General features: G+C 38.5%; 1 protein-coding gene and 2 long non-coding RNA genes across 4 annotated transcripts; 1 reads left to right on the top strand and 2 right to left on the bottom strand.

Moving 5' to 3' along the window:
* Positions 1-983: 983 nt before the first annotated feature.
* On the bottom strand, positions 984-22280 carry LOC110045756 (peroxisomal acyl-coenzyme A oxidase 1-like). Its single transcript, XM_089271293.1, has 16 exons — positions 22136-22280; positions 16421-16580; positions 15432-15492; positions 14099-14192; positions 10376-10483; positions 9633-9752; positions 8433-8554; positions 7734-7903; positions 7132-7294; positions 6499-6689; positions 6123-6281; positions 5734-5839; positions 5000-5149; positions 4432-4502; positions 3690-3825; positions 984-2753 (listed from the first exon to the last, which is right to left on the bottom strand). The coding sequence occupies exons 1-16, from the start codon at positions 22263-22265 to the stop codon at positions 2691-2693; spliced, it is 2004 nt and encodes a 667-aa protein (XP_089127419.1). The 5' UTR covers positions 22266-22280; the 3' UTR covers positions 984-2690.
* LOC149105203 (uncharacterized) lies at positions 17501-20151 on the top strand. Of its 2 annotated transcripts, none has more exons than XR_016201476.1 (3): positions 17501-17729; positions 18769-18804; positions 19472-19938. It is a non-coding gene; the product is annotated as an uncharacterized LOC149105203 (long non-coding RNA). The 2 variants fall into 2 exon arrangements; XR_016201475.1 differs by lacking the exon at positions 17501-17729 and adding an exon at positions 17736-18195 and having other exon boundaries at positions 19472-20151.
* On the bottom strand, positions 18806-20630 carry LOC149105202 (uncharacterized). The gene is made up of 2 exons (XR_016201477.1): positions 20503-20630; positions 18806-19321 (listed from the first exon to the last, which is right to left on the bottom strand). It is a non-coding gene; the product is annotated as an uncharacterized LOC149105202 (long non-coding RNA).
* Positions 22281-24456: the final 2176 nt, after the last annotated feature.

Genomic DNA, 24456 nt, shown 5'->3' with positions numbered 1-24456 from the left:
TTTCAAGTCCCCTACTCCCCCTCCCCACCCCCGCCCCTGCCCCTTCCTTCACTTGAGAAAAGACTCCGCCGTCCTTGTGAATTCATATCCTGCTGCATCCGCTGCAGTTGCTCTCTAGCGTTTAAAAAGGTCTTCAGCAAAGCAAACTTCATCCGATCCTCCGCGCCAATGAATTAAGGCGGGACTTAACCTAAAATTCTGAAAGAAATTCGAAGTTTTGTTTTTTACGGAACTCGAATCTTAAGGTATTGAAGTTTTATTTTGACAAGTACTGTTACTGTAAGTTTAAAGCTCGTTTTCTCAAAACGAGTTATTTTCGCCTTCTAGAAAAGATATCTTGAGAAGGATTTATTCAATTGAGCTAAAATTTTCAGGATTTGTTGTTTTTAGTACGTTCTGTGAGATAAGCATAGAACTTTTCCATCCAGTGCATTGTCAAAGTTATGTATTGAAACGTATGCTAGATTTTCTGTATCAGATTTAACTGGTCATCATTTCACGTGCTTTTAACTTTTCAAAAATCTCTATGCTTATCCCAGCAAGCTGTTTGTCTTCTTTTGTAAAATGTAAAAAATTTTCCTTTTGATCAGTTGTAGTAGGAGTTATCTATTCTCAAGTAAGCCCTGGCATTCCCCAGCAGGTGGCAGATTTAATCAGCCGGTGTCAGGTTACAATACAGTTATAGGGTACCCAAATATTTTTTTCATTATCTTTGCTCTTTGAGCTTTTTGAGAATTTATACTTTGCCATGGTTTGGAGTTAACTCTTAGCCACGAAAAAATGTTTGAAACATGGTGTGTTTTTAAGTGTTTTTAGGTTAAGTCCCACCTTAAATTCGACGTTTGAATCTTTCATAGCTTTGTGTCATGCCACTGCCGGGCCAAATTTATTTGAGTTCGGCACGGCAGAAGCACGCCGTTTGGACTAGGCCGAATTCCAACCGAGGTCAGATCGCGGGATAGACATCAAACAGTCTTACTCTATTTTTCAAGAAAACCTGCTTCCTTGGTCCAGCTGGAACACGTTAATAAAACCTCTTCGTTTCATTTAGTGCATCTAAATAATCCGTTTCCATCAAGATCAAAATCGACACACAATGATTAAAAAATACTTTAGAGGACCAGTCTCCTTTCGAATATATGCAGACTAATGGAGTGTGTATAGAAGGGAAAGACAAACACCTATATGCTTGTATTATAAGCAACTGTCTAAACCTCAATAATCGAGGAATTCGATTCAATTGGAGCTAACTGAAAATATATCTTACGTGACGCCAGTCACGTAATACATGTCGCGTGTTTAATCTGTATAACTTTGAACTTATATATTAGGCTTTTTCTATAGCTTTTTTGTATCTTGCGTGAAATAATGAAACAATATTGTAATAACGACATGGATCAACTCTCTTTTTGTATATTTCCCTCAAAGCATGGCCAACAAATGGAACAAAAACAATAGAGTTCTCTGAACATACCGCATTATGCAAATTTGGGAAGAGACTGTCGCGAACTTTTGCATTTTACCTGTGTGAACCTCGATTGCCCAGAGATTTTTTTCCATATTATTATAGTAGAAACGACACTCTTTTGCACAGTACTTGTTTTAGCTCCATATCGGACATACCAAGATGCGTTTTAAGCCCCTAAAACTACGCAATTTTTGTCGTTTTTATTGGGGCTTTAGAAGGCAATTCTTCAACGGTCGACGGAATCCTTCAAAATGCTTGAACAATGTAAAACTTCCTATTGTTAGATAGAAGAAAAGTAAAGCTCTTATGCTAAGTTAACCCCGAGTTCTAGTTTTGTAAATTGTTTCAATGCGAATACCGAGAACTTTGTCAATTTTCCAGACATTTTCTGCATATTGATGGGGCAAAAAGCTATATTTTCGTTTTTTGCGAATTTCTCGAAGGCTTTAAATTCTAAGAAAATCGGAATGATATTTTCGAAAGTGGCTCCCTAAAAGCGTTCTTTAGGCAAAGTTTCAGGATTTACGATTTTCCTAACTTGGCCAGCCATTCTCGATATTTCCAGTCAGTGACTCTTAATTTTGATCGCGTAATTTTCATTTACATGACTTGACGAATTGATTCCCAGTGGAAACAACTGCATTCAGACAGATCGTGGTAATAACGATCTGCTGTTTGTTTCATCTTATAACAACCTTCGCTAATCATAAGTGTCATTGAATCCCTGTATGACAGCAAATAAAAACCTGATGTTTCAAACCTACTTCCTTAAATACTATAAAATACAATAAAATCAGTTTTCGAGGATACAAGATGTCAGATCTCTTTTTTCAAGGAATCTTCGAGGATTTTCAAGGACAATTTCGCAACATTCAAGGGTTCGTTTCCATCAGAATCCTAAGTAAACTTTGTTTAGAGGGGGGGAGGAGGGGGTACAAAATGCAAAATACCCAAGACCCCGAAGAAGTATGGCGTTCATTGTCCGCCAAATTAGCAACAGGAGTGAACAGTTTGAAAACTCGAATGTCCAGTTGCACATGAAGGTACAAAGTACAAAGTCGAATGCTAAAAATACAAGTAATATTTAAACGTTGAATTTTGGCGGACATTGAACATAATAGGTTTTATGGGGGAGCTCAAAATTTAACCGTTCTGTTCATTTTCATTCAAACGTTTTTAAATTAGGTGACAAGCAGTTCTTTCGTAAGTGTGACTTTCCTATCTACAACTTGGCTTTGTTGCTGTTCATTAATGGTCGCAGGTACTTGTGGTAACCTGGCTGAACCTGAAATGAAAACACGTTTGTCGCATTAACATCAAACAGGAAGAAATCTTGTGATAGAAACCTTATAATATCGCCAAGTTCCAGTGTTGAGCCCATGTTAGAGTTTGTACAACTCACTAAGGGCCTTTAGCTTGACTTTTAATAGGGAGAGGGGGGACGGGGGAAATTACTTCAGGATGGGAAGGGATAGGCTTTTCAAAAGTATATGGGTGGAGGACCAGTAGCTCATAGCTGCCAGTGGTTAATTCCGGTTTTTTTCTTCCCTAGCCTGCGTTGCAGCCGCACGTGTCACAAACTCCCCGATATCGGTTTAGACTGTCTGCGACGCAGGTTATTCTTCCCTTAAGTCGGATGCGTGCACTAGCCATCAGGGCACCACAGGTCCCACCCTCCCTAGTGGTAACCATCTACGATCTCGTCCCTGTTAACGCCTATTCAATGCAGCCGAAACTAGTTTTCTCAAGTTCGGATTTCAAACTGATTCTCAACATAAATATATGACTGGATCTATGAAAACTGTGTTATTGAAAATTACGTTCCTTTACACCAAGTGAGCAACAGACTTTGATTTTACGACTTTTAAAGGCCTAAAAATCATTCTAACAATGAAAAAAGGAAAGGAAAAATTTACATCGTCTACTTCGGAGACGCTTGAGCAGGGTGAGATTTTTATTAACACCGTTTTCATAAATCGAGCATACATTATCAGGGGCGTAGCCAGGATTTTTCAAAGGGGATGGGGGGGGGGGGGCGGGGGGGGGGGCGGGGCTAAACTGTGTCGACGTGAGGGTACTCACCAGATTGTCATGTCGTTTTACACCACCTAGCTGTTGTAGGTTGTTTACTTAAAAAAAGCTTACAAAAGTGGGAGGGAGGTCTCGGGCACCCCATGACCCCCCTTAGTTACGCCCCTGATTATATATTAGCCAACACTACCTCATCCTTATTCAAAGCTGATCTCTGAGCCCATCTAAAAAGGTCTTCATATACGTTGCCATCGTAGCGTCCAAGCGGTGAGTTGAGTACGTAATCTGAATGATCAAAGGCGTCTACCAGACACACTGCTTCAGGTCTGTACGTTCAAATAACAACAACGACATTTAAACCATTTCGTGTGAGCAACACAAACTGGTACGTCTTAGTTCAGGTGCACATGCCACCCTTGAATGTTTATGTTAAGGCTACAAGGGATAGAAAGGTCACTAAACCAGAACCAGAGTAGATTACTAGTTAGTGTGCTCGTCTCCGGATCGAGCGGTACGGGTCAGAGCCCTGGTGCCCGGGGACATGGTGTTGTATACCCATGTGTATAAAAGAGTACTGGCGAATTAAATGCTGGGGGTAACTCTGCGATGAACTAGCATCCCATCCGGGATGGAGAAGAAATACTCCTAGACGCTTCATGATACAAAACCGAGATAAGCTCCGGCCTGATGGGCCACTTGGCTCGTATGCAGACTTTTTCTTCAACTGTCATCAACTCGTACCCGTGCGTGGTCAAACGCTTTGCTAAGATGTACATGAGAGTTGACATCATACCCCTGTAAGTGATCCTCATCAATGTTTGGTAGTTGGGACCGAGGAGGGCCAAGCAACATGGTCAGAATAAAAACATTTTCTATCATGAAAAACAATCTAGGTAATTTGTAATTATTTTTTTCAAATAAGAACTACAAACCTTAGTTTTTCCATCAAGCTATACACTTGTTGTCGTATGCTTTGAATCTGTTCGCAATTCAGAACTCCAGCCTATAAGAAGAAATGAAAGAGCGCACGTGGAATTCTCTACAAATGAAATGGCTATCTTACAAAATGGAACGCGTTAATCCCTTCCCATGATTCCCTTTGCTGTTTTCTTGTATTTCTAGTAATAATCGTTAGGAGAATTACGCAGTACATCGAGCCAGTATCGTCTCCTAACAACTGTTGTATAGCCACTCCATTACATCTTCGGCAATCTGTAACCCTTAAAGAAGCTACGTCAAGGTTTGCGCATCTTGAAAAGTTTAGCCTACATTTTTTTCAAGTTCGTCGATTGCAAATATCCGTGTTAATCTTCTCCATCCTTGTTACTTTATGGTTTATTATTATCTCTTTGGTGTTTTTCTATTTTAGTTTAATACTATTTTCAGGTTTCCTTCAATTTAAGGTTATTTTGTAAGCGGCCAAATAACCCAAAATGCTGCAGCGACTGAGCTCCGTTAAGATGATCTTTATGAAAATATGGATTAAAGATTTTTTCTTACCTCAAGAAAACTGCCTGAATTCTCAGCGATGCAATACTGGACAAATAAATCTGTCAGAGATTTGAGTACCCTGCGCAAACTTGAGCTCACGCCAGACAGCATCTCCATTGATTCCAGTACGCATAACACCATAACATAGTTACTGTAGTCCTGGAAATGAAATACGCGTTAAGCTGTCTGTTGTTTACGTTCAAGCCAACAACTTGCCGAGAAAAATGAGACCTCAGAATAGGCGTCTTGGATCTAACTTTTTGCGAACTTGTGGTTCGAAATAAAGTATTAGTAAATTTACTTAAGTTGAATTTACTAACTGGTAACACTGACACTAAACAATAGGGGCTCAGATGGGTCTAAATACCGGTAACAAAACATTGGGTCATCACCCACACGATTAAACACACCGGGCTTCCGCCGCGTAGACTCTTTAAAGCCTCTCTCCCTCGTCAAGTCTCCTGTTTTGCGCTGGTGTTCAGTTCTCTCGCGATTCTATCCTCGTCGCATCCCATCACACCCAGCGCACCCTGCAATACTAGTACCCAGTCCTTCCTTAACCGAACACCACGCAAAATAACAAGTCAAGGTGGACTGGTACGAATTGCTTTGTTTTGGAAGTCCCACCGTGCAACTTGCGTCCCAGCATGTGTGATATTGCACCATGTGACCAGATCGTTCAAAGGGCCTACTTCGTACTCATTTCGTTTCAATTCTTTATAAAATCTGTCAGCAAGATTTACCTTTGCACAACGTATCAAGTCTACGGACACTTCATTCCAAGCATCAGCAGAATCCATTCCAGAAAAGATTCTGCTCTGCAATCTCTCTGCCACAGCCATAACCTCGCTGTGGATTTACAAAATTAAAACAATCCACTCTCAGTTAACCCATAAACGTCAAGATACACAGATACAAACATCTCCAGACATTTTAAAACATTTCAGTATCTTCGTATTAATATAAGTTACTTGCATGTGAAGTATTAGCAGTCATTGTAATTATTTAGACAAGCTAATGTTAGTAGGATAGTTTTAATGAAAGTTATGTGTTTGTTAAGTTTTTTTTGTATGTTTATTTGTGCGTGTGCAAAAATCTGAAAAAAAAGAAGCCATTTTACAGAATTGCACACCTTGATGTTCTATCCTGGTAAATTTTCCTTTGCACTTGAGGATCCAAGAATTCTTCACCTCTTGTTACTGGACACAATTCTGGTTTCCGCGACAAGAATGAAAGTGACAAGGGAGGTGTCTTACCCTGTTTAACTTGTGAAGTACATTTCATAAGATACCTGTTGACAAAACAAGTCACGACAAACTCATATGTTAATTTGCACAACGAAAACCCATGGCGTCCGTACATAACATCAGAACGGGATATCGAAACGTTTGAACAGCTTGGGTCTATGGCTAGGTTCCACAGCAAGTAGCCGTTACCCTTTGAATAATTTTCTATCTCTGCGTATTTGCCAATCGCGACTAATAGCAATATATAATCGAGTTGCTTACCTAGCTACTTGTAGAAAGAGAACATCGTTATCTCCTTCATAAGTACAACCAGCATTTAGTAATGTATACAATTCTGGAAGAGCGCTGTACAGTAGGTAGCCATGTCCACCACAAGCAAGTCGACATGTCTCAGCATGGCGCATTGATGTTGATGTACAGAACGCTTTAAGACCACTGGTAATAGCATGCACCTACGGGCAAGATAAGTAGCATTAGAATCCGAAGCGTGCCATTAGGTGTGGCGGCGTATTATTAAAGGGTCGGCACTGTAACCGTATTGCTATAGTTTCACCTTCAACACACACACACAAAAATCGAGGGAAAAAAATCCTTTTAAAACTTCCAAGGTTACAGGAGAAGGACGATAGTAATAGTTTCAATTTGATGTTTGGGACAGGACTAGCAATTGGAGACAACCAGGAATGAATTTTGTTTTCAACAATTTGTTGCGTGCAGGATTTTTCTGAAAAAGTTGCAGGCGTGGGAACCTTCAAGTGATCAACAGGGTCAAGTTGTAATTCGATATTTTAACAAGTGTTAGCTGCAATAAAAATATTCTTTAATAGTTTAAAAAAGTAAAAGAAACTGATTATCTGCACGATTCAGTTTACTGGACATCTAATAACGCCTTACCTCTGGTAACATAGTGAAATCTCCAGCAGCAATGGACATTTGTGTTTCTTTGAACATTCTCCACACACGATCAAAAGTAAACTTTGTAGCATAAGCCATGGCTAAACCTGGTAACAGTTTGTACTGTTGGGTTTTATAGGCGATAATCTGTGCTTCCAGCTCGCTGTTGTTAAAAACAAAGGGTACTAATTAATTTCTGCATTCTCTCTTAGATCTGTTTCCCATTAATAAATAAATAAGCCGCGCAAATAGACTATATTTTGGTGAGAAAAAAGCCGAACATTTCAGAGAACAGAAGTTTGCATTGGCTACAGACCCCTTGCTACTGGAAAATGGATTAGGGGCACAAAGGCAGTCAAAATGTGTTCATCACAAAAGCAACTGTCAACTTTCTTTTAAGAAGCAAAAACCAATTTCCGTGCCGATTTTTTATCGATTTTCGCCGTTCAGAAACGCGAGCTATCTAAAGTGTCATACTATCACGGCATCCTCAAGTCTCAACCACATGAATCACATAAACCACAATCACATACATCTTTCGTTTTGCATGCGGCTGGTGTCACCACATCACACATTGGAAGCTAAAATTGAAAATAACTCGCCCTGGTTTGAGTTGACTCTGTCGCCTCACTGCACTATACCGAATGGCTATAGTTATGGCTTGAGATAGAGACCGGAAAGAACTACCAACAATGGCTGCTCGCATAAAACTCATGGTGCCATACAAAAGTTTGGTATTTGCTGGTTTGGTGAAGGTGCCATCAGGGGAAAGCTGTTGATTAATAATAGAAAATAGATTTCATACGGTATTTTATAACTATTCAATCTGGTAGTTCAGTGGAGAACGACGTGTATTCGCTGGACCCGGCGTTTAATCGATAAAGCACGTTACATTCTCTTGACGGTATCTCAAGTTTGGTCCTCGTTTTCTTTAATTGCTATCTCCTTTTCTCTTAAATACTTGCTGTAATATGCCACGTTTGATATATGAATATGGCTCAGAGGCTTTCAGGACAAAATAGCAAGTTTCTTTTCAAGTTTCTTTTGTCCCTCAATTCTCAAACTAAAAAGAAACTTGGATACAAAGAAAACACCACCAAATAAAGACGTTTGTCCTGAAAGCCTCGAAGCCATGTTAGAATTTTGATATATCGAACGTGGCCTATTATTTACTATTATGGTTCAAGAAGATTAATTTTGCCGTAGGTGGGTATATTCTCGTGTAGCAGACTTAAGAACTGGAAATGATGAATGATAATTTAAGTTCGTACGGAGAAATAGGACAAAATAAACTGCTTTACCTTTGCTAGCCCCATCAACATTTGGTTGAGTGGAATTCGTATATAGTCAAACATTAGATATCCGTTGTCAGCTCCATTAGATGTTAGGGAAAACTTTGCTCCAATGTCTCCTATTGTTATACCTACAGACACATGATTATCAAAGAGTCACGTTCAAACAACAGCTTCATCAACGGTCTAACGGGGAAAAACAATCAATAAAAGGAAATAAAAGACGAGCTAGCAGTTCCATACATGTACTTTGCCAAGGGTACACATGGCAAGTTAAGCTCTTTTCTTTTTTTCCTTTTACTTTCTTAAATTACTGTCTGATTTTTCCCGCCTTTTGGGCGTGGCCAAACGGATAGCATGTTGGACTCCAGATCGAGTGATCGCGGTTCCGGAGGTGGCTTGTGTCATCGTGTTGTGTTCTTAAAAAGACACTTGACAACATTTTTCTGGAGTTTACTCTCACAGTGCCTCTTTCCCTCCAGGTGTATAGATGAGAACTGACATATTTAGTGCTAGGGGTAACCCAGTAGAAAACCTACTATTGATGCCTCATGCTACAGAAACTGGAGGGAGGTAAGAATCAGCTTGATGGGCTCATTGGCTCAACTGCAGACGTTCTTCCTATCTTAAAGAAATGTATAGCTTTAATAGAATTATCAGTCCCCTATGGTGGGACTGGTTTATTTTGGTGTTGTTTTAATATGCTCAGAGACTTGTAATGCTCATATAGCAACTCTTAGTAGAACTTGTTTGTGCTTCATAATTACTTGTGTCTAGAGACTAGAGAGATTTACTGTATGTGATGAACAGTTTTTAAGTTCCATACACATTATATTAACCCAAACATTGTTGAAATGCAAAATTCCAGGTTGAGATACTGTACATGCAATAAGATACTCCACCCCCTCTGAAAAAAAGAAAAGCCCACCGAAAAAACAAAACTTTTTTCACTTGACTGATGGAAAACTTAATTTACTGTGGAAAATCCGTGCATAAATAAAGTTATCTTATTTATTCTCTCTTATTTGATGGCACTAGGGTAGCATTAGACTGAAAGTCATAACAGTGCCCCCCCCCCCCACCCCCTTCGCACCCTTAAAACATTCTGATACTTTACTCTTCAGTTCTTCCTTGTTTATAGGACAGAGGAAAATGTCTGGAATCCAGAGTACCAATTTTACTCAATAGAAGTTTTGAAGAGTACCTTACAAGGTAGAGGCTGATGTGTCTGTCGATCCCGCAGCTGAACTATAAACATCTGTATTCCATGATCCTTTTTATCTACTATTAGCCTTGCAGGCACAACAGCAAAATTTGAAGACTTGCCCACTGAAAAAATATAACAGAATTTACATGACTAATATGTAGCTTCTCGAACAAAAGAAGCCTATAAGGAGCATCAAAAGTTTTCAAGCAACACTAGCTATTGTAGCCATCACAACATAGTTCTTTTCCCAGACTGGGAGGTCAAATCCAATTGCATTTCGCAGTTTACCAAATTAAATTCTGTAAGAAAGTTCCCATGAAAAGCTTTTTTTTCTAAAACTCTGTCAGGAAAACCCATCAAGCTTGATCTTTTGATAAAATGATGTGTGAACAAAGTGGGGTAAATGATCCTGTAATCTTGCTTAAATTTTCTTAGCAGTGGTTTGTTAAAGAAACAGAACTTATTTTTCTTATGTCCCTAATCGAGTTCTACAAACTTTTTATTTTTATTTTTATTTATTTTTTTATTTTTTTTATTATTTTTCTTTTATTGCAAAACACAGGGAAAAAAAACAACTTACAGAGTTCTACAAACTTTGGTGAATGCTTTCAATTGCTTGTTCCCATGGCATTAATTTTATTTTTCTCAAAAATTTCCCCTTGTGTTTATATTACTTGACAAAAACATGGGAAGTGCTTTCTATTTCAATCTTACAGAGCACTTATAAATTTTAAGATAAACATACTATTTCCTGGCCACCATTTACATGCTGACAGTGATGGTGAATGAATAACAAACTCTTGTGTTGTCTTATCATATGTTGCTGTTGTCTCCAAGCCACGAACAAAGGTCCCTTAAAAATAATTTTTAAAAATGTCAAACTGTGTATAATTCATCTTTTAAATTAAATGCAATCAAATTACAGTTTCATTTCATTAGGTTGGGATATCAGAGGCTAAATTACATTGGGATTGTGCAAATAGTAATTTTTATGTCTTATATAACAATATTCAAGAAATTCTGCCATGATATTGCACATGTTTTCTTGAATTACAGCATACATGGCAAGTATGACTGGATGCAATGTCATCAGCATTTTTAAACAGGAAACAAAACGCATGGCTGCGTGAACTCGGGCTTTCAATATCGCACATCTGGAGTTATCTTTAGGGGACTGCCATATTGCGATTGTCACTGTTGTCACGCAATTTCGTTATTGCTAGTCATGAATAATTCTACTTGTGTTTATTTTTGTCTGCTGAGTATAATGAATGTTGTTATGGTACTGGAAAACAATCAAAATAATATATTACCATATAGGAGTAGGTTCCTACAAATGCCAAAGGTTGAAATACAGGGACTTTTCAATTACTTCGAAGGCCAAGTTTTAGAAAATTGAAGGACCGCTTTTGGAATGGTTTGCATAAGCAATTTTATAATTATTTGATATTATTTCTCAGCTTTTCCATGAAAGTACTGTAATTTTCAACTTGAAGATTGTTTAAGGAAAAGCATTGCTAAAATCAAGCCCTAGTCCTCAAATTCAGGTACTTTCAAGACCTTGAATTTTTTTATGTTTAAATTCAAGCATCTTCAAGGACTTTCAAGGTTTTTACAAACCCTGAGTAGGTAATGTATTTGCCTTAAATTGCAAGGACAAGGCAATTTTTTAATCTATTATTGGTGTTGAGTCATAGTTTGTTGCTAAATGTTGACCCAAAGGGAGTTGTCAGAAATCAGTAGATTAAAGTAATAGTACTGTTTAATGGTTCATAATTATTGTTTTTAATAGAAAAATCCCTGAAACTACTGCAACATTATATAGCTAGAGTGAGAGCCCTTGGCAGAGCATGAATTTTGGGAATTATGTATAACAAAACTGTAACAAAACGATGGAAATGTCTCAATATTTGGAATCAATGTTGTGTTGTTTTCCTGTGTATTGACCGGAGACAACGACAAATACGTCTAACGGAGGAACAATTCACAAGTTATAACATGAGGTTCAATGTTCTTTGTTCAGTTTCTTGGATGATCTGTTCTTGTTTATATTTTGATTAACATTTTTGCAGTTACAGAATGTAACCCACGTAAAACAAAAGTACACCTATACTAGTATAATTATATTATCATTGTCACCAAGGGAAATGTTCATGTGGGCAGTGATTTGTTATTGTTGAGTTATGTTATATAATAGGGGGATCTCCTTAGAAAACCTTGTATGAGCTTGCTGGGATCTCCTGCTACTCTAAAATGTTATTTATTATATATCACACTGTTGTAATAGATGAGTGGCAAATAAATTTGAAGTTGAAGTTGTCTCTTCATTCGATCTTGTTCTTTTGTAGGATGACATATAGTACTGTGAAATTGTCGTCATATGCGACCACAAAGTTGTCAAAAGGGTATTATTTTGAACTTTAACAATTTTAACCCCTTTCAACTCAAATATATCATTGTTATGTATACTCTGGAAAATAATGTACTAAGCTATTCAGTGATGATACTTCAAGCAGCACACATGTACCTTGAGAATGGCTTCTACCATAAATATCCCTTGCATGAGAATCAAATATTTTCAAGCCCATATTGTCATTACAATAGATAGCCACTGCAGTACAGCCTATTGTCAATACAAAATTGTTGAAATTTTTGGATATAAGTGATTGAAAGGCTCTATCTAAGGAGGTACAGTACTGATATCCTTCTGCTGTAGTTTCTTGATGAATAGTACCAGTGTAGGTTTCACTGTATTGAAGTTCATAGTCAGTCTCGAACACATTTAAAAGTGTGGGTAATTCGGTCTGCATTAAAAATGATTGTGTGGTTAACTGAGACAAACTTGAATACAACCTGATTTCCAATATTCATTATTGACACCAGATCATTAGCAGAATTGATTCCTTGTTTGTTATTGTAAATCAAAGAGCATAAACTCATTGCAACACATTGTTGTCCTGAACTTTGTCCAAATACCAACTCATTAGCTTGGCTATATGGTGCCATTATTGTTTTGCTAGGGTCAATGTACATTGGAGTAGGACCAGGGTTTTTCTCTATATCTGAACTCAGTTGAAATTTACAATACACTGTAGTTTGATAAGTGTGTCTGACTCTTATAAAAACACATGGGTCTATTACAAGAAAACATTGATAAATACCGACTTGCTCTATACTTCAATTTAATTATCCTTTGATACACCCCCACAGAACAATTCAACAAATACTTCTTCTCATGTTGTGCAACTTTATTTAATCTTACCCTCTTCGTATGAAGCTTACAAACATTCTTTGTAACTCTTCTGACCTTCACATAATGACGTAGCCAAGAGGACTTCAGTATGCTTAGACGAATACGCTCATAAACAAATTCCTTCAGTCTCCTGCCCTTTCTTCTGAGATGTTTCAGAGTAGCTTCTGGTATTCTACTGGGTTCTCGATCATGTCTAAATACACGGTTGTGTTTATATCTAAACATAATATGAGATAGCTCATTTGATATAGCTGGTTTCGCTTCATATTTCTCGATAGAAGGTTCACTCGTAAAGGATTGCTCGTAAATTGATCTCTCGTAAAGTTCGGGGACCGACCCGTTCCCAAAACGCTCCACAAGTTTCAGTGTGGGTCTACCGCGAACAGTGTGTGACTTTGCATGTACATTGAGCATAACAGCCATCGAATTTCTTTCGCTTTCATCAAGCAAGGAATTTTCTACGAAGGCGGCCGTTGCTTTAAGCCATACTCTCTAGGGTTCATTCTACGCATGCACATACACTTCAAGCACGCGCTGTAGTTGAACTGCGTTTTGTGACTGAACGCAAAAAAAAACAAATGGAGCCGAATTTATACCTCGGGCGTTTCCTTTGGAAAGCCTGAGTAATTATATCTTTGTCACATCAACATGCCTCATGCCCAACCCTATCCAATTTCCCCATGTTCTGATAACAATTCCTGCATACTTACAGTGCAGAAAGGGCTTCAGCAACAACCTCCTGGGTGCATTGTACCCTCTCTCCATGTTACACTATCTGCTTGCTACAATACCACTCCAGTACTATAGGCCTGCAATACGTACAAAGGGCTACAGCTACATCTTCCTGGATGCATTGTACCCTCTCTTCATATTACACTATCTGCTTGCTACAATAACACTCCAGTACTATAGGCCTGCAATGTATACACAGGGCTACAGCTACATCTTCCTGGATGCATTGTACCCTCTCTTCATATTACACTATCTGCTTGCTAGAATAACACTCCAGTACTATAGGCCTGCAATGCGTACAAAGGGCTACAGTTACAACTTCCTGCATGCATTGTACCCTCTCTTCGTATTACACTATCTGCTTGCTAGAATAACACTCCAGTACTATAGGCCTGCAATGTGTACAGAGGGTTATAGCTACAACCTCCTGGGTGCATTGTACCCTTCAAAGATATAAAAATGCCTCTAATGAGTTTAACTTACCATGTCCTAGTTCAGTCTGTGCATAAGTTCCAATGATCTGATAAGACTCTGCAAGAGACAGCCACTTGGCTTTTTGTTCTTCAGTTCCCTGACCCTAAACAGATTAGAGAACTGTGACTGATAAGGACAGTGTATTTGCAAACCTTAAGCCAACAACTTTCCTGCTGGGGTCAAGCAGACACACACGTAAGAGTATATTGATTTTATTAAAACCCATAGATTTTTTAGGATCACTCTGGGAGACTGACTATTGGCAACTGATCCCAGCTCTTTTGACTGCACTTTGCCTTCTGTCAAAGGATAGATAGCAGAGCTAGATTCTGCTGAAAAGGGCCGTACAGGGGTATTCTCGTGATGCGTGATTAGCTGATTTTATTTTCCGTAAAACGTGAATTTAGAAAATTATTCTTTGTGACTCGTGACCTGAAGGTTTTGCATGACCCATGAAGAACCTGAAATATTAACCGATATTCGTGATTTTACCGCTCTATTCTACACGATTTTGAGACGTAAGTCCTCCGAATGGTTAGAGTCGTCTACTGGGAGTGACTTAGGGTGCGTTCCTTTGGGATGATCTGGATCAGGATCAGTAATCCAAGATCACTTGGATCATGGTGCATCAAAGGAGCCGATGAATCCACTCTGGTCACGGATTCATCGGTTCCTTTGATGAACCATGATCTGAGTGATCCTGGATCACTGATCCTGATCCAGATCACCCCAAAGGAACGCATCCTTAGGTATGCGATTTTCAATGGGGAACCTTGACTTAGCCATTTGCGATTTTGCTTTCTTCGAACACTGTTTCTTGTGTAAGAACAGGTTGTTAAAAAGAGAATCTTACTTGCTTATTTTGGTGATTCATGAAAAAAAATTTTTATATTCGTGATCCGTGATCCTCTATTTTTTCCGTTTGTGAACTGTGCCAGAGACCCCGCCCTGTACGACCCTCACTGAACAGTGCTAGTGCTAAACGGAAATTATTCAAGTATAATAAGTTATTACTAATTAAATTGTTTCAAATAAGCAACTGGCATGCATGGTTTATCACTAATGAAAACATATTAAATAATAAAGTCCTTGTTCCCTCTGGCAAAGATGGCTTCAGGCTTCATCCCTTGCCAGCTGCGAATTGGTTTTGAATAAATTATTTTCCACTAAGACAAAATATATTCAATATTTCACTCTAGATGAAGAGTCTATTTTGAATCAGTACCATTAATAGTTTGCAATAAATATAAAATTTTACTGTATGGTGCTCTCAAAATGATGACCAAAAAAATATGCAATGCATATGACTAGCCATTCAAATACTTTTAAAATATTTTGTTACCTCTATGGTGGGAATGAACATTGCTGTACTCAGGTCATATGGAAGTGAGGCTCCTGCACACCTGAATTAAGAGAATCCATCACAGTGTCAGGCCTGGGCCGAATTTTACCAAAGCCAGTTAATGCTGACTTGCAGGCTGGACCACTGCCCCGGTGGAGGGTACTCCTGTATATAAGCTATATGTATGTGCTAAGGTGGATACAGGATTTTAGAGAAAGGGGTTTGAGAAGATAAGATCCACCCCACCCTCCCAGTAAAGGGTCTGGAGTCTGGGAGCATCCTCCCCCAGAAAATTATTAAAATTGAGGTCCTCAGGAATGGGATTGACAGCACTCTTGGGCCAAGTTAACATGTTATTGTGTCTCATTTTTTTTTAATTTAGGGGGTTTGACCGCACCCCTTAAACTCGCTAGATCTGCCCCAGATATGGGTATGTGCTGAGCACTGTAATTAAAGGGTACATGGTTTCTAGGCAGTTTAGTCTGGCATTGGGTATAGAAATCAGACAGTTTGGACTAGAATAGGGTGCATTTTTTAATACTGCAAAAGTGGCCAATGTATATTTAGTCTAGGACAGGGTTCTTTACCTGCTTTTCTATAATAGAAAGAATTTCGAAAGTTGGAGTCATTTTGTAGTAAGATATTAGTTTAGTTAGCATATGTTGGACCACAATAGTGATAAAGCTTCTGCATTGAAATAGCTAGTCTGGGATAAGGTAGGGGTTTTTGGTACCTAGTCATAAGTCTAGAATAGGGTTGCAAAAGCAAGTCGATCATGGCCTAAGTACGTGTATAATTAGTATATAGTAAAGGATTCAGTGTCCAAGCAGAACACATGTACCCACAGATTCATCCGTTTCAAGTAGATTGGTGGCCATCAACATAATTCACTTGTCCTGGCCCACTTAACACCCACCACTGAACATTAAGGTCAGACCCCCATCCCCCCCTAAAAGACCACTGTAACAAAAGTACACTCCAACCAGCACCTTTTCAAAATGACAACCTCTTCTGGATCAGTAATCTGATGCTCCTTAATCAGTTCAACCATTCGCAATCCTCTCTGTAAGGCCCTCTCATAGCTATGCTTACGGTCCAAAACATAAGCATCTTCTTTACTAAAGACAGGATCCTTCACTAAAAGTGATTCTTCAAATATTAAAAAAAAAGACAAGGAAAAAACATTATTAAATAAACTAAGGGAAAATTGCCGTGACATTTTCATCCTAGGATACCTGCCAAGATTTCCTGAGTTACATATATGTGTGTGAGAGTTTTTTTGATTTTCAAAGAGGTTCCAACTACATATTTCTTCATACTGCTGAAGAATTCTGAACTAAATTGATGTAATGTTTCAGCACCCGTACGAAACGAGCAGATCTGCAGCAGATCTGCAACAGATCTGTTTTGACAAAAACAGATCAACTGCAGACTAATTTATCGTCTGCAGAGTCTGTTTTCAGTCTGCTGCAGACGTTGAGCTTGAAAACTCTTCCCGATTTTAAGACTGCAGACAAAAACAGACGAACAACAGATCTGCAGAATATCTGCAGCATCTGCAGATGATCTGCAACACGTTGAAGTCCAAAAACCGGATCGATAGACCATTCATTGTATCGTCACTTGGGTATATTAACCTTAGTTGGATCAGTCATGACTGGTTCGTTTTGAGATGCATAAAATAGTTCGATTCTACGAATAAAAAGATAGTCGAACATTGAAAATGCGTAAATAAGAGGCATAAATGGTCAGCCACTTACGTACAACGTGCTAGTAAATCAAATGTTATACGTCAATTGAACACTTAAATTAAATGATAAATACACTTTCGACCTTAATTTATTCTTATTATATAGGGATTAGACACATATGCCTAACGCATCCTTTCAATAAAATTTAAGAACACTGCAGGGCACATTGGTGTTAAATTCCCAGTTCCAAATGCTCAGGGAAAAACATTTCATCGATCGACATATCAGTGTTGATAGAACAACGATACGAAAGTTGAAGTCAACACGTGAATGAATAATGAAAAGTGGAACAAGATGGTTAAATCTCTGTGCTATGATTATTTTTCTTATACCTACAACAGCTTCAAAACATAAGGAGACGTTCTTAAAATCTTGATGTCTTCTACGCCCCGGAAATGGCAGAGGTGAAATACATCACGTTTCAAACCATCATTATCTTACAAGAATGAGTCAGTAACGCAGACCCTGATTTGCATAACCGGGTGACCTAAGTGGCATGTTTGTTAGTGACAAGAAATGTGATGCCTCAATTTGGGGGTATAAACATGTAAGTATATCGCAGTCATGAAGAAAATGAAATAAATGTACAAATTATCTTTACCTTTATTTGCTGTTCTCGACAAAGAGAGAAAACCACAAGTGAAATCTCATCGGCCGCTGCGAATATGACAGATTCTCCTGGCTGATACCCGACACCTGTCACACTTGAACCGTCCAATAAGAGTAGGAGATGTTGCTGACACTGATATTCCTTTCAGTTAAAGTGTCACATTCAAATTTTGCGCGCAAACAAGACAGTCTGTAAGAAATTGCTTTTTGACATAAAAAGATGGCTTTTGCTATAGTTCTTTGGACGGAAGAAGATTTATATAGCGTCGCAAGTGCTTCGCAAGTATATTATGCCGGAGAAATCCTCAAGGGCTTAGACGCCATGGTTGACTGGGAGGAGGGAAAGAAAGGAAGGAAGACCAGTAAAAATACTCCCTACCCAGGGAAAATTATTAAGACTGGAGGTTGGTGGTTTTTCAACTGTTTTAAGACATCTTTTAATGTAACATTCCAGTTTAACTAAACTCTGATGATCGTTCAAAAAACAGGGTAATTATCAGAGGTGAACAGCAAATCGAGAAACAATTTTATTCACAGCATTCTTGCCGAAATCATATTAACTAAGTCTGGAGTAACGGTGACGCGATTTACAGATTTTTACTGTTTGAGCAGATTTACGTGCACATTGCACATACGTAGCTGTACTTAATAGTAACATTTAAAGACCAGTTCAGGAGGCTTGGAACATTTAAATGGGTAGTTTTTGAAATGAACAGGCAATCCAGCCATACAATTTCTTAAGTAGAATAAATTAATTTTGGAGCGCAAAATAGAGATAAATGTGACTTTATGAAGCCTGTGAGCTTTTATCTGTTGCTTCCTATAGATATTTATGTACAAAATATAAAATTTCTGGAAACAAACTGGAGTAGGACTGAGTGGCACTTTAGTTATGTAGTCAACTTACACAAGAAGGTTGGCAATTTTTGGGTTTTATTCTGACTTTCTGTACCTAAAACTATTCAACTCTTTTGTAGACTCTTCACAAGGCAGCGGAAACTAACTCCAACTCGGTAGGTTCAACAATCGATTTAATAACCAATTTAGTATTACAATCAAACCGTCTAGTAGTATTAGTATTACAATCAAACCGTCTAGTAGTAGTAGTAGTACAATCAAACCGTCTAGTAGTATTAGTAGTACAATCAAACTCGTGATATATGCACAGGCTAGTATTAAGCAGTTCTGTTCGATTTTAATTTAATGATTAGGTTCGAGAACTTGCCGTCTGGTAATCAAGATGAGAGTAAAAAATACGTTGCAGGCCCCGGGAAACAAGAACTTGTGCCAGGATCTGGAATCTACATATCCTCAGCTAAACTTAACTCCATTCACATACAGTCAATGCGATAAAGACCCCAAGAAATTATACTTGCTGTTAATTGAAGCCTCCTTCAGTGAGGAGACTCTGGCAACAAGTCTTGCCCATGGCTCCCGAGCACAGACAAGCAAAGCGGGTGTGCTTCATTAGTAAGGCTCTGAATCAAGATGTGGTGAAGACTTTAAAGGGCAAGGGCATCAGGCAGTAACCTGTAGAAACATACGTACACAAACACACATGATCAGAGATGATGTGTCGCATTTTTGTAATCATGTTGCTATAATTGCGATAATAATAAACTGACTACTTTTAAAAGTAATACATACATGTAATTTACTAATATATTTTATTTTTTATAGCGTATGTTGGAAGGTTTGTCACTCTCAACGAACTGGAGTTTTCCGTATCCCAGATGAACCGCATTTTAACAAAGTTGGAACAGCCAAAAGAAAAACTCAGGGAAGTACAGATAAGCTGTAACTACTGAAATAAGAATGGAAAGTTCTACCAAAGTACATGTATTTTTGTGATCGTGACCGTCTCTACGAAATGAAAACAGCTGACAGTTTTTCTCTCAGTATCAGTATAATATAACAATGTTTATCCAAGTTATTTATTTCTTCCTTTGGCGTGAAAAGTGCAAAATTGATATTACACTGATGTGAGGCTAAATGCTTAAATCATCGATAAAACTCCCTCAGTAGTTTTTTTCATTTTGGTGCGAACAAAAAACAGATATCAAGATAATTCTTCACTCAGTAACTTGCAGTGCTCGAATTGCTGCGTGACATACTTATTGTATTTTGGACTTAAAAAATGAAGAAAACATTTTGTGAGAAAATGGGCTTATTGAAGCAACAGAAGAAGTTGTTGAACGGAAAAAAAAATGTAGTTTTTTCATAATGCGATCGAACAATGTAAACAAACGAGTATTAGTTGAGCGAAGAGAATGAAACATTTTGTCGAATCACTAAAAATACTTACAAAGAGTTAGTAATTTCTCACAGCATGGATTAAACTCATGTTTAGTTTATGTTTAGAGCAGTGTGTGACTCAAGTTATTTGCGGGTGTATTATGTTTATTCCGAGTATTTGGATGTGTGCTGTTGAACACACGAAATCTACAACGCTTGACAGTAAACTCATTTATTGAAAATACTCTATGTCTTGAAAAATCTGGATTTACTCACTGCAGTGACTTAGAATCGAAACCGACCTTATGAAAAGGTCACACTAAAAGTAACATTTAATCATTGGTCGCATATCGTGAATAATCTTTTGACTGGTCTGTAAAAACTGAATATGCCAAGTTGGCTTTAGGTTTTACTTTCATTGCTACCTACTAGAAGACAATGCACTATCTAAACTTGTTACAAATGTGTAAGCGTACTTTCTCAGTATGCGTTAACAGTGCGGGTCAAGATTCCGTCAGTGTTCCGTAAACTCTTGGTAGCGACCTCTCTTAATTACGGTCTTCGCTCGGCCCTGGTGTGCTGGAATATTAGTGACACATGTTCGAAACAAGCCGTTCAGGGATCGAAGGTTAGTGCACCACAGACTTTAGGCCACAGCAGAATGCTGCAACGTGAACCGAGTACCTAATAAACGAATATTTTTGATATCTGTTGATATATGTAAGTAAGCTACGAAGCGAATGAAAAAATTGATACATAAGGCGAACAAAAACTCGATAAGCGGTCGCTGTTGTGCATTATTTATGTACTCTATGACTTACCTCTTTCGTTCCTTTAAACTGGCTTCATGTCAAGCAGGTGCCGAGCACAGACGAGAAGGAAATGAATCTCACTTAGTATCCAGTTTACTCGATCTCGTTTCTGTAAATAACCTGCCAAGCGAACCAAAATAAGCACGCGAAGCCTAGCCTGCGAGCTGAGCAAGCTCCCTTGTTGCTCGCAGGCTACGTGAAGCCTAGATTTTTTGAAAGGAGTAGTTGCTACCCGAGGTTTTTTTTATTCATTTGGAATATGTGGAAAATGTCACGCTAAGAAAATACTTTAAATTCCTGCTAGTGATATTATTTGCTTTATCTGTCAACAGTAATTGTTTACTTTTGATGAATAACAAACCAACCTCCCCTGTCTATCTTTTAAATAAACGTTGTTTGATTGGTGCATTTTGTGGGCTTTTTGTTTAACATGATAGGCTGATTTCGTCTGCAGAGCGTCTGCAAATTTGCAGACTTGTTGCAGATCATCGCTGCAGACGCTCTGCAGACATTCTGCAGACATTCTGCAGACATTCTGCAGACATTCTGCAGATGATCTGCAGATAATCTGTAGATCATCTGTAGATTATCTGCAGATCTGCTACAGATGTGCCAGCAGATCTGTAACAGACTATAAACAGATCTGCTCGTTTCGTACGGGCAACTTTATGAATGTTGCCAAAGATTTCTGAGGATATTCTGACTGTTCCAGAATGTTGCCAAAGACAGAATTGTTGTTTCATCTCCCTCGGGCTGTCAATTAGTAATAAATTATTATATTATATATACTTTTTATTTACATTTAACTCAAGGGAAAGTCTGCGACAAGTTTGCCAGAGTCTGTGCTTAAACAACTCTGCGAGAATGCCGTGAGAACTCTGAACATGTGCTCAATTTAACTGGCTTTCCCTTCCTGACCCCCTCCCCATAGTTATTGTGATGTTAAGTGTAGCATCTGGTTCTAGAGTTTATTTTCAATCATGGATTAAAGGGCCTGTGTGTTAGTCCTTATCCTCTCGCCATCTATCCCTCTACCTCATCCCTCTTATTGTAAAGTCTCTCTGTCAATGGTGGTTAATTGCCCGGGGTTAATTGACATTCATCAGTTTCAAGTACACTAAGGGTTGTCAGCATAATTCATGTGTCGCAGATTGTCCTGTTTTGTCACGAATAGGTAAACGAAATCCCTAGTAAGGCTCTGTCCTATTCGAAACACTAGCCTTCTTTCATTGATCTCTTGTACAGCTGTATAACCATCAAAATCAACAGTCACGTTATGCTTATAAACTAAGTTTACCAAGGAATCTCTTCCTCTCCGTCTTCTGTCGTCCTCCATGAAGCAGGTAAGTCAGTTCTGTTGTGTCAAATGAAGCTTTCCCTCGCTCTTTGGCTAAGTCAGGATTCACTTTGGTAGCATAAGATTTCATTTTGTTATAAATCGCGACCTAACTCGCAAATTTTTAGGCTGACATTAGGGAGATATTAGGTGCTAATGTGCAGTGCATGACCCAGCGATGACACCGCACGACATTCCCGTCCCCAGAGGCCGCACTCGATTTGGTCAGCACCAAGAATCACGACCTCTTGACAGGTGACATCACAGGTCATCCAATGTAAGAGTTTGTATGGAGAACTGTACGGGTCCGCAAATGATCCCAGGACCGCAAATGATCCCGGACCGTAAATGATCCCCAAATTGGACAGCAAATGATCCCGGACCGGAAATGATCACCGACAGGGACCGCAAATGATCCCGTCTAAAAAATAAGGAATGGCGTGCATGGTGGGATGGTGTGGATTATGAATTGGCGTACGTGAATACCGATTATAATTATAATGGCTTACAAGTTGCTTTTTTTTTCATAATTCAATGAAATTTTGTTGCTAACTACGATGTTACGAAAATCACCACTCAATCATCAAAACACGATTTGGCTTGCATTTCTTTGCAATTCTCAGTAAAATTATGATCAGTGCATACGCTACATATCCTCTTTTGTTAAACATTGATATTTCGGTGCTACAGTTAACACCACTCGTCTAAAGTTTAAACTAAAATCTAACCATGAAGCAACTATTACAGAAGACGCTGTCGCCTGAGTAGACCCACAAGCCTACAACGCTTCATCACTTTGTAAAACACCTAGTGTGTAGCACTGGAAATTTGAACAAATTTATTTCGTAATTTTTCCTTGGTCGTATTTTGGCTTTAATTCTTCGGAAATGACTACTTGAATATTCTAAGAAGCCAAAATTCCAAGCTATAGTTATGAAGTTCAGCTGCATGACCAAGCAAGGCCAAGGCTTGAGCTTCGTTTTGACAAGTTAGCTGTTTGATAGATGTTTGATACTATCGCCACCGGGATTTCGAGAATGTTTACAAGTATGTGTTTTTCTAAGACTTCTATCGATAGATCGTCTTCACGTGACGTGTTTTTATCCTCATCAGGCATAAGAGGCGGTATATTTATATCTGTTTACAATTAGCGTGCTTCGTTTGGAAACCAGAGCATTTTGAATTTCAGGGTTATGGACGTTGCGTGACACAAGGCTACCGGGATCGAGTTTGTTGAAAAATATATACTTATCTCACGATTTTGAGCCTTTTTAGAAGTTAGAGCATTAAAAAAAGTGCTTATGTAAATAACTGTTCGTTTAGTACTGATAATCAGTCGCCTAGAAAGCAAAGTAAGTTCCAGATGTTTACACTATATTCCGGCCGCCATATTGGTGTACCACGGATGTACACCATCACGGCGTTTTCTTACTGGGCTCTGCCGTAAATTTCTGGGAAACATTTACGACGAATATCTGAAGTTTGGGGAAACGCACAGGCCTAAAACTTGGAGAAGTGTTTTATTTAGTTATCTTCTATAGCGTACATCACAATTTCTTAGCTTTTTCCATTGGTTGGTTTTCGATTTACAATTTTTTTTTTATTGCGTGACAGTGAAAACGATCTGTACCCTTCGAAGAACAAAACAGCAACTGTGGAATATTTTTTTGTAAAATGATAAAACATGTTTTTAGTTCATAATTTTTGCTCATGTTCTCACCTTCCTCTGATATAAATCCATGCCATTACTTATTTTTTGATCGGGATCATTGGCGGTCCAATGTGGGGATCATTTCCGGTCCGGGATCATTTGCGGTTCAATTTGGGGATCATTTGCGGTCCTGGGATCATTTGCGGACCCGTACAGAACTCTGGCTAAAATATAAGAGTTTGTATGGAGATTAGGATTTGACATTAAATTCGTTCAATGTTTGGGCAATTTACCGAATAAAGACTCTTGAACGTTCCATGGTGTCATTTTTTCTCATCTTGGAGAGTTTAAACGAGATTTGAGCGAATTTTGAAAAATTTGTCCAACGCTAATACGGTGAAAACTGAATGTGTGCTTCATTGGATTGTAGAGAGGGAAACTACAGGCCTTACCTTGTGAGTTCAGCGAGAAATATTGTGAGTAAATGCTATTTTTTGTGCAAATTTGACTTGTTTCCGAAGAGTGTTTAGTCGTCAAACTGGCCGAAGATTCCTACCTTGTCTCTTATTAAAACAACGTTGGACAAATTTTTTAAAATTCGCTCAAATCTCGTTTGAACTCTCATGATGAG

The sequence above is a fragment of the Orbicella faveolata genome, unplaced genomic scaffold, assembly GCF_042242905.1.
Source record: "Orbicella faveolata isolate gen_17 unplaced genomic scaffold, um_ofav_v1 contig_34, whole genome shotgun sequence".
NCBI lineage: Eukaryota > Metazoa > Cnidaria > Anthozoa > Scleractinia > Merulinidae > Orbicella > Orbicella faveolata.
Note: the sequence above shows the minus strand (reverse complement) of the source record. Positions and strands in the feature narration are given on the sequence as shown.

Bases quoted from the DNA above. Each gene is read 5' to 3' on its own strand.
- LOC110045756 (XM_089271293.1), bottom strand. From the start codon at position 22,265: ATGAAATCTTATGCTACCAAAGTGAATCCTGACTTAGCCAAAGAGCGA. The intron at 5,840-6,122 runs GTGTGCAATTCT...GTAAATCCACAG, and splicing joins TACCAGGATAGAACATCAAG to CGAGGTTATGGCTGTGGCAG. The intron at 2,754-3,689 runs GTAGTGTTGGCT...TTTTCATTTCAG, and splicing joins CAGCTTTGAATAAGGATGAG to GTTCAGCCAGGTTACCACAA.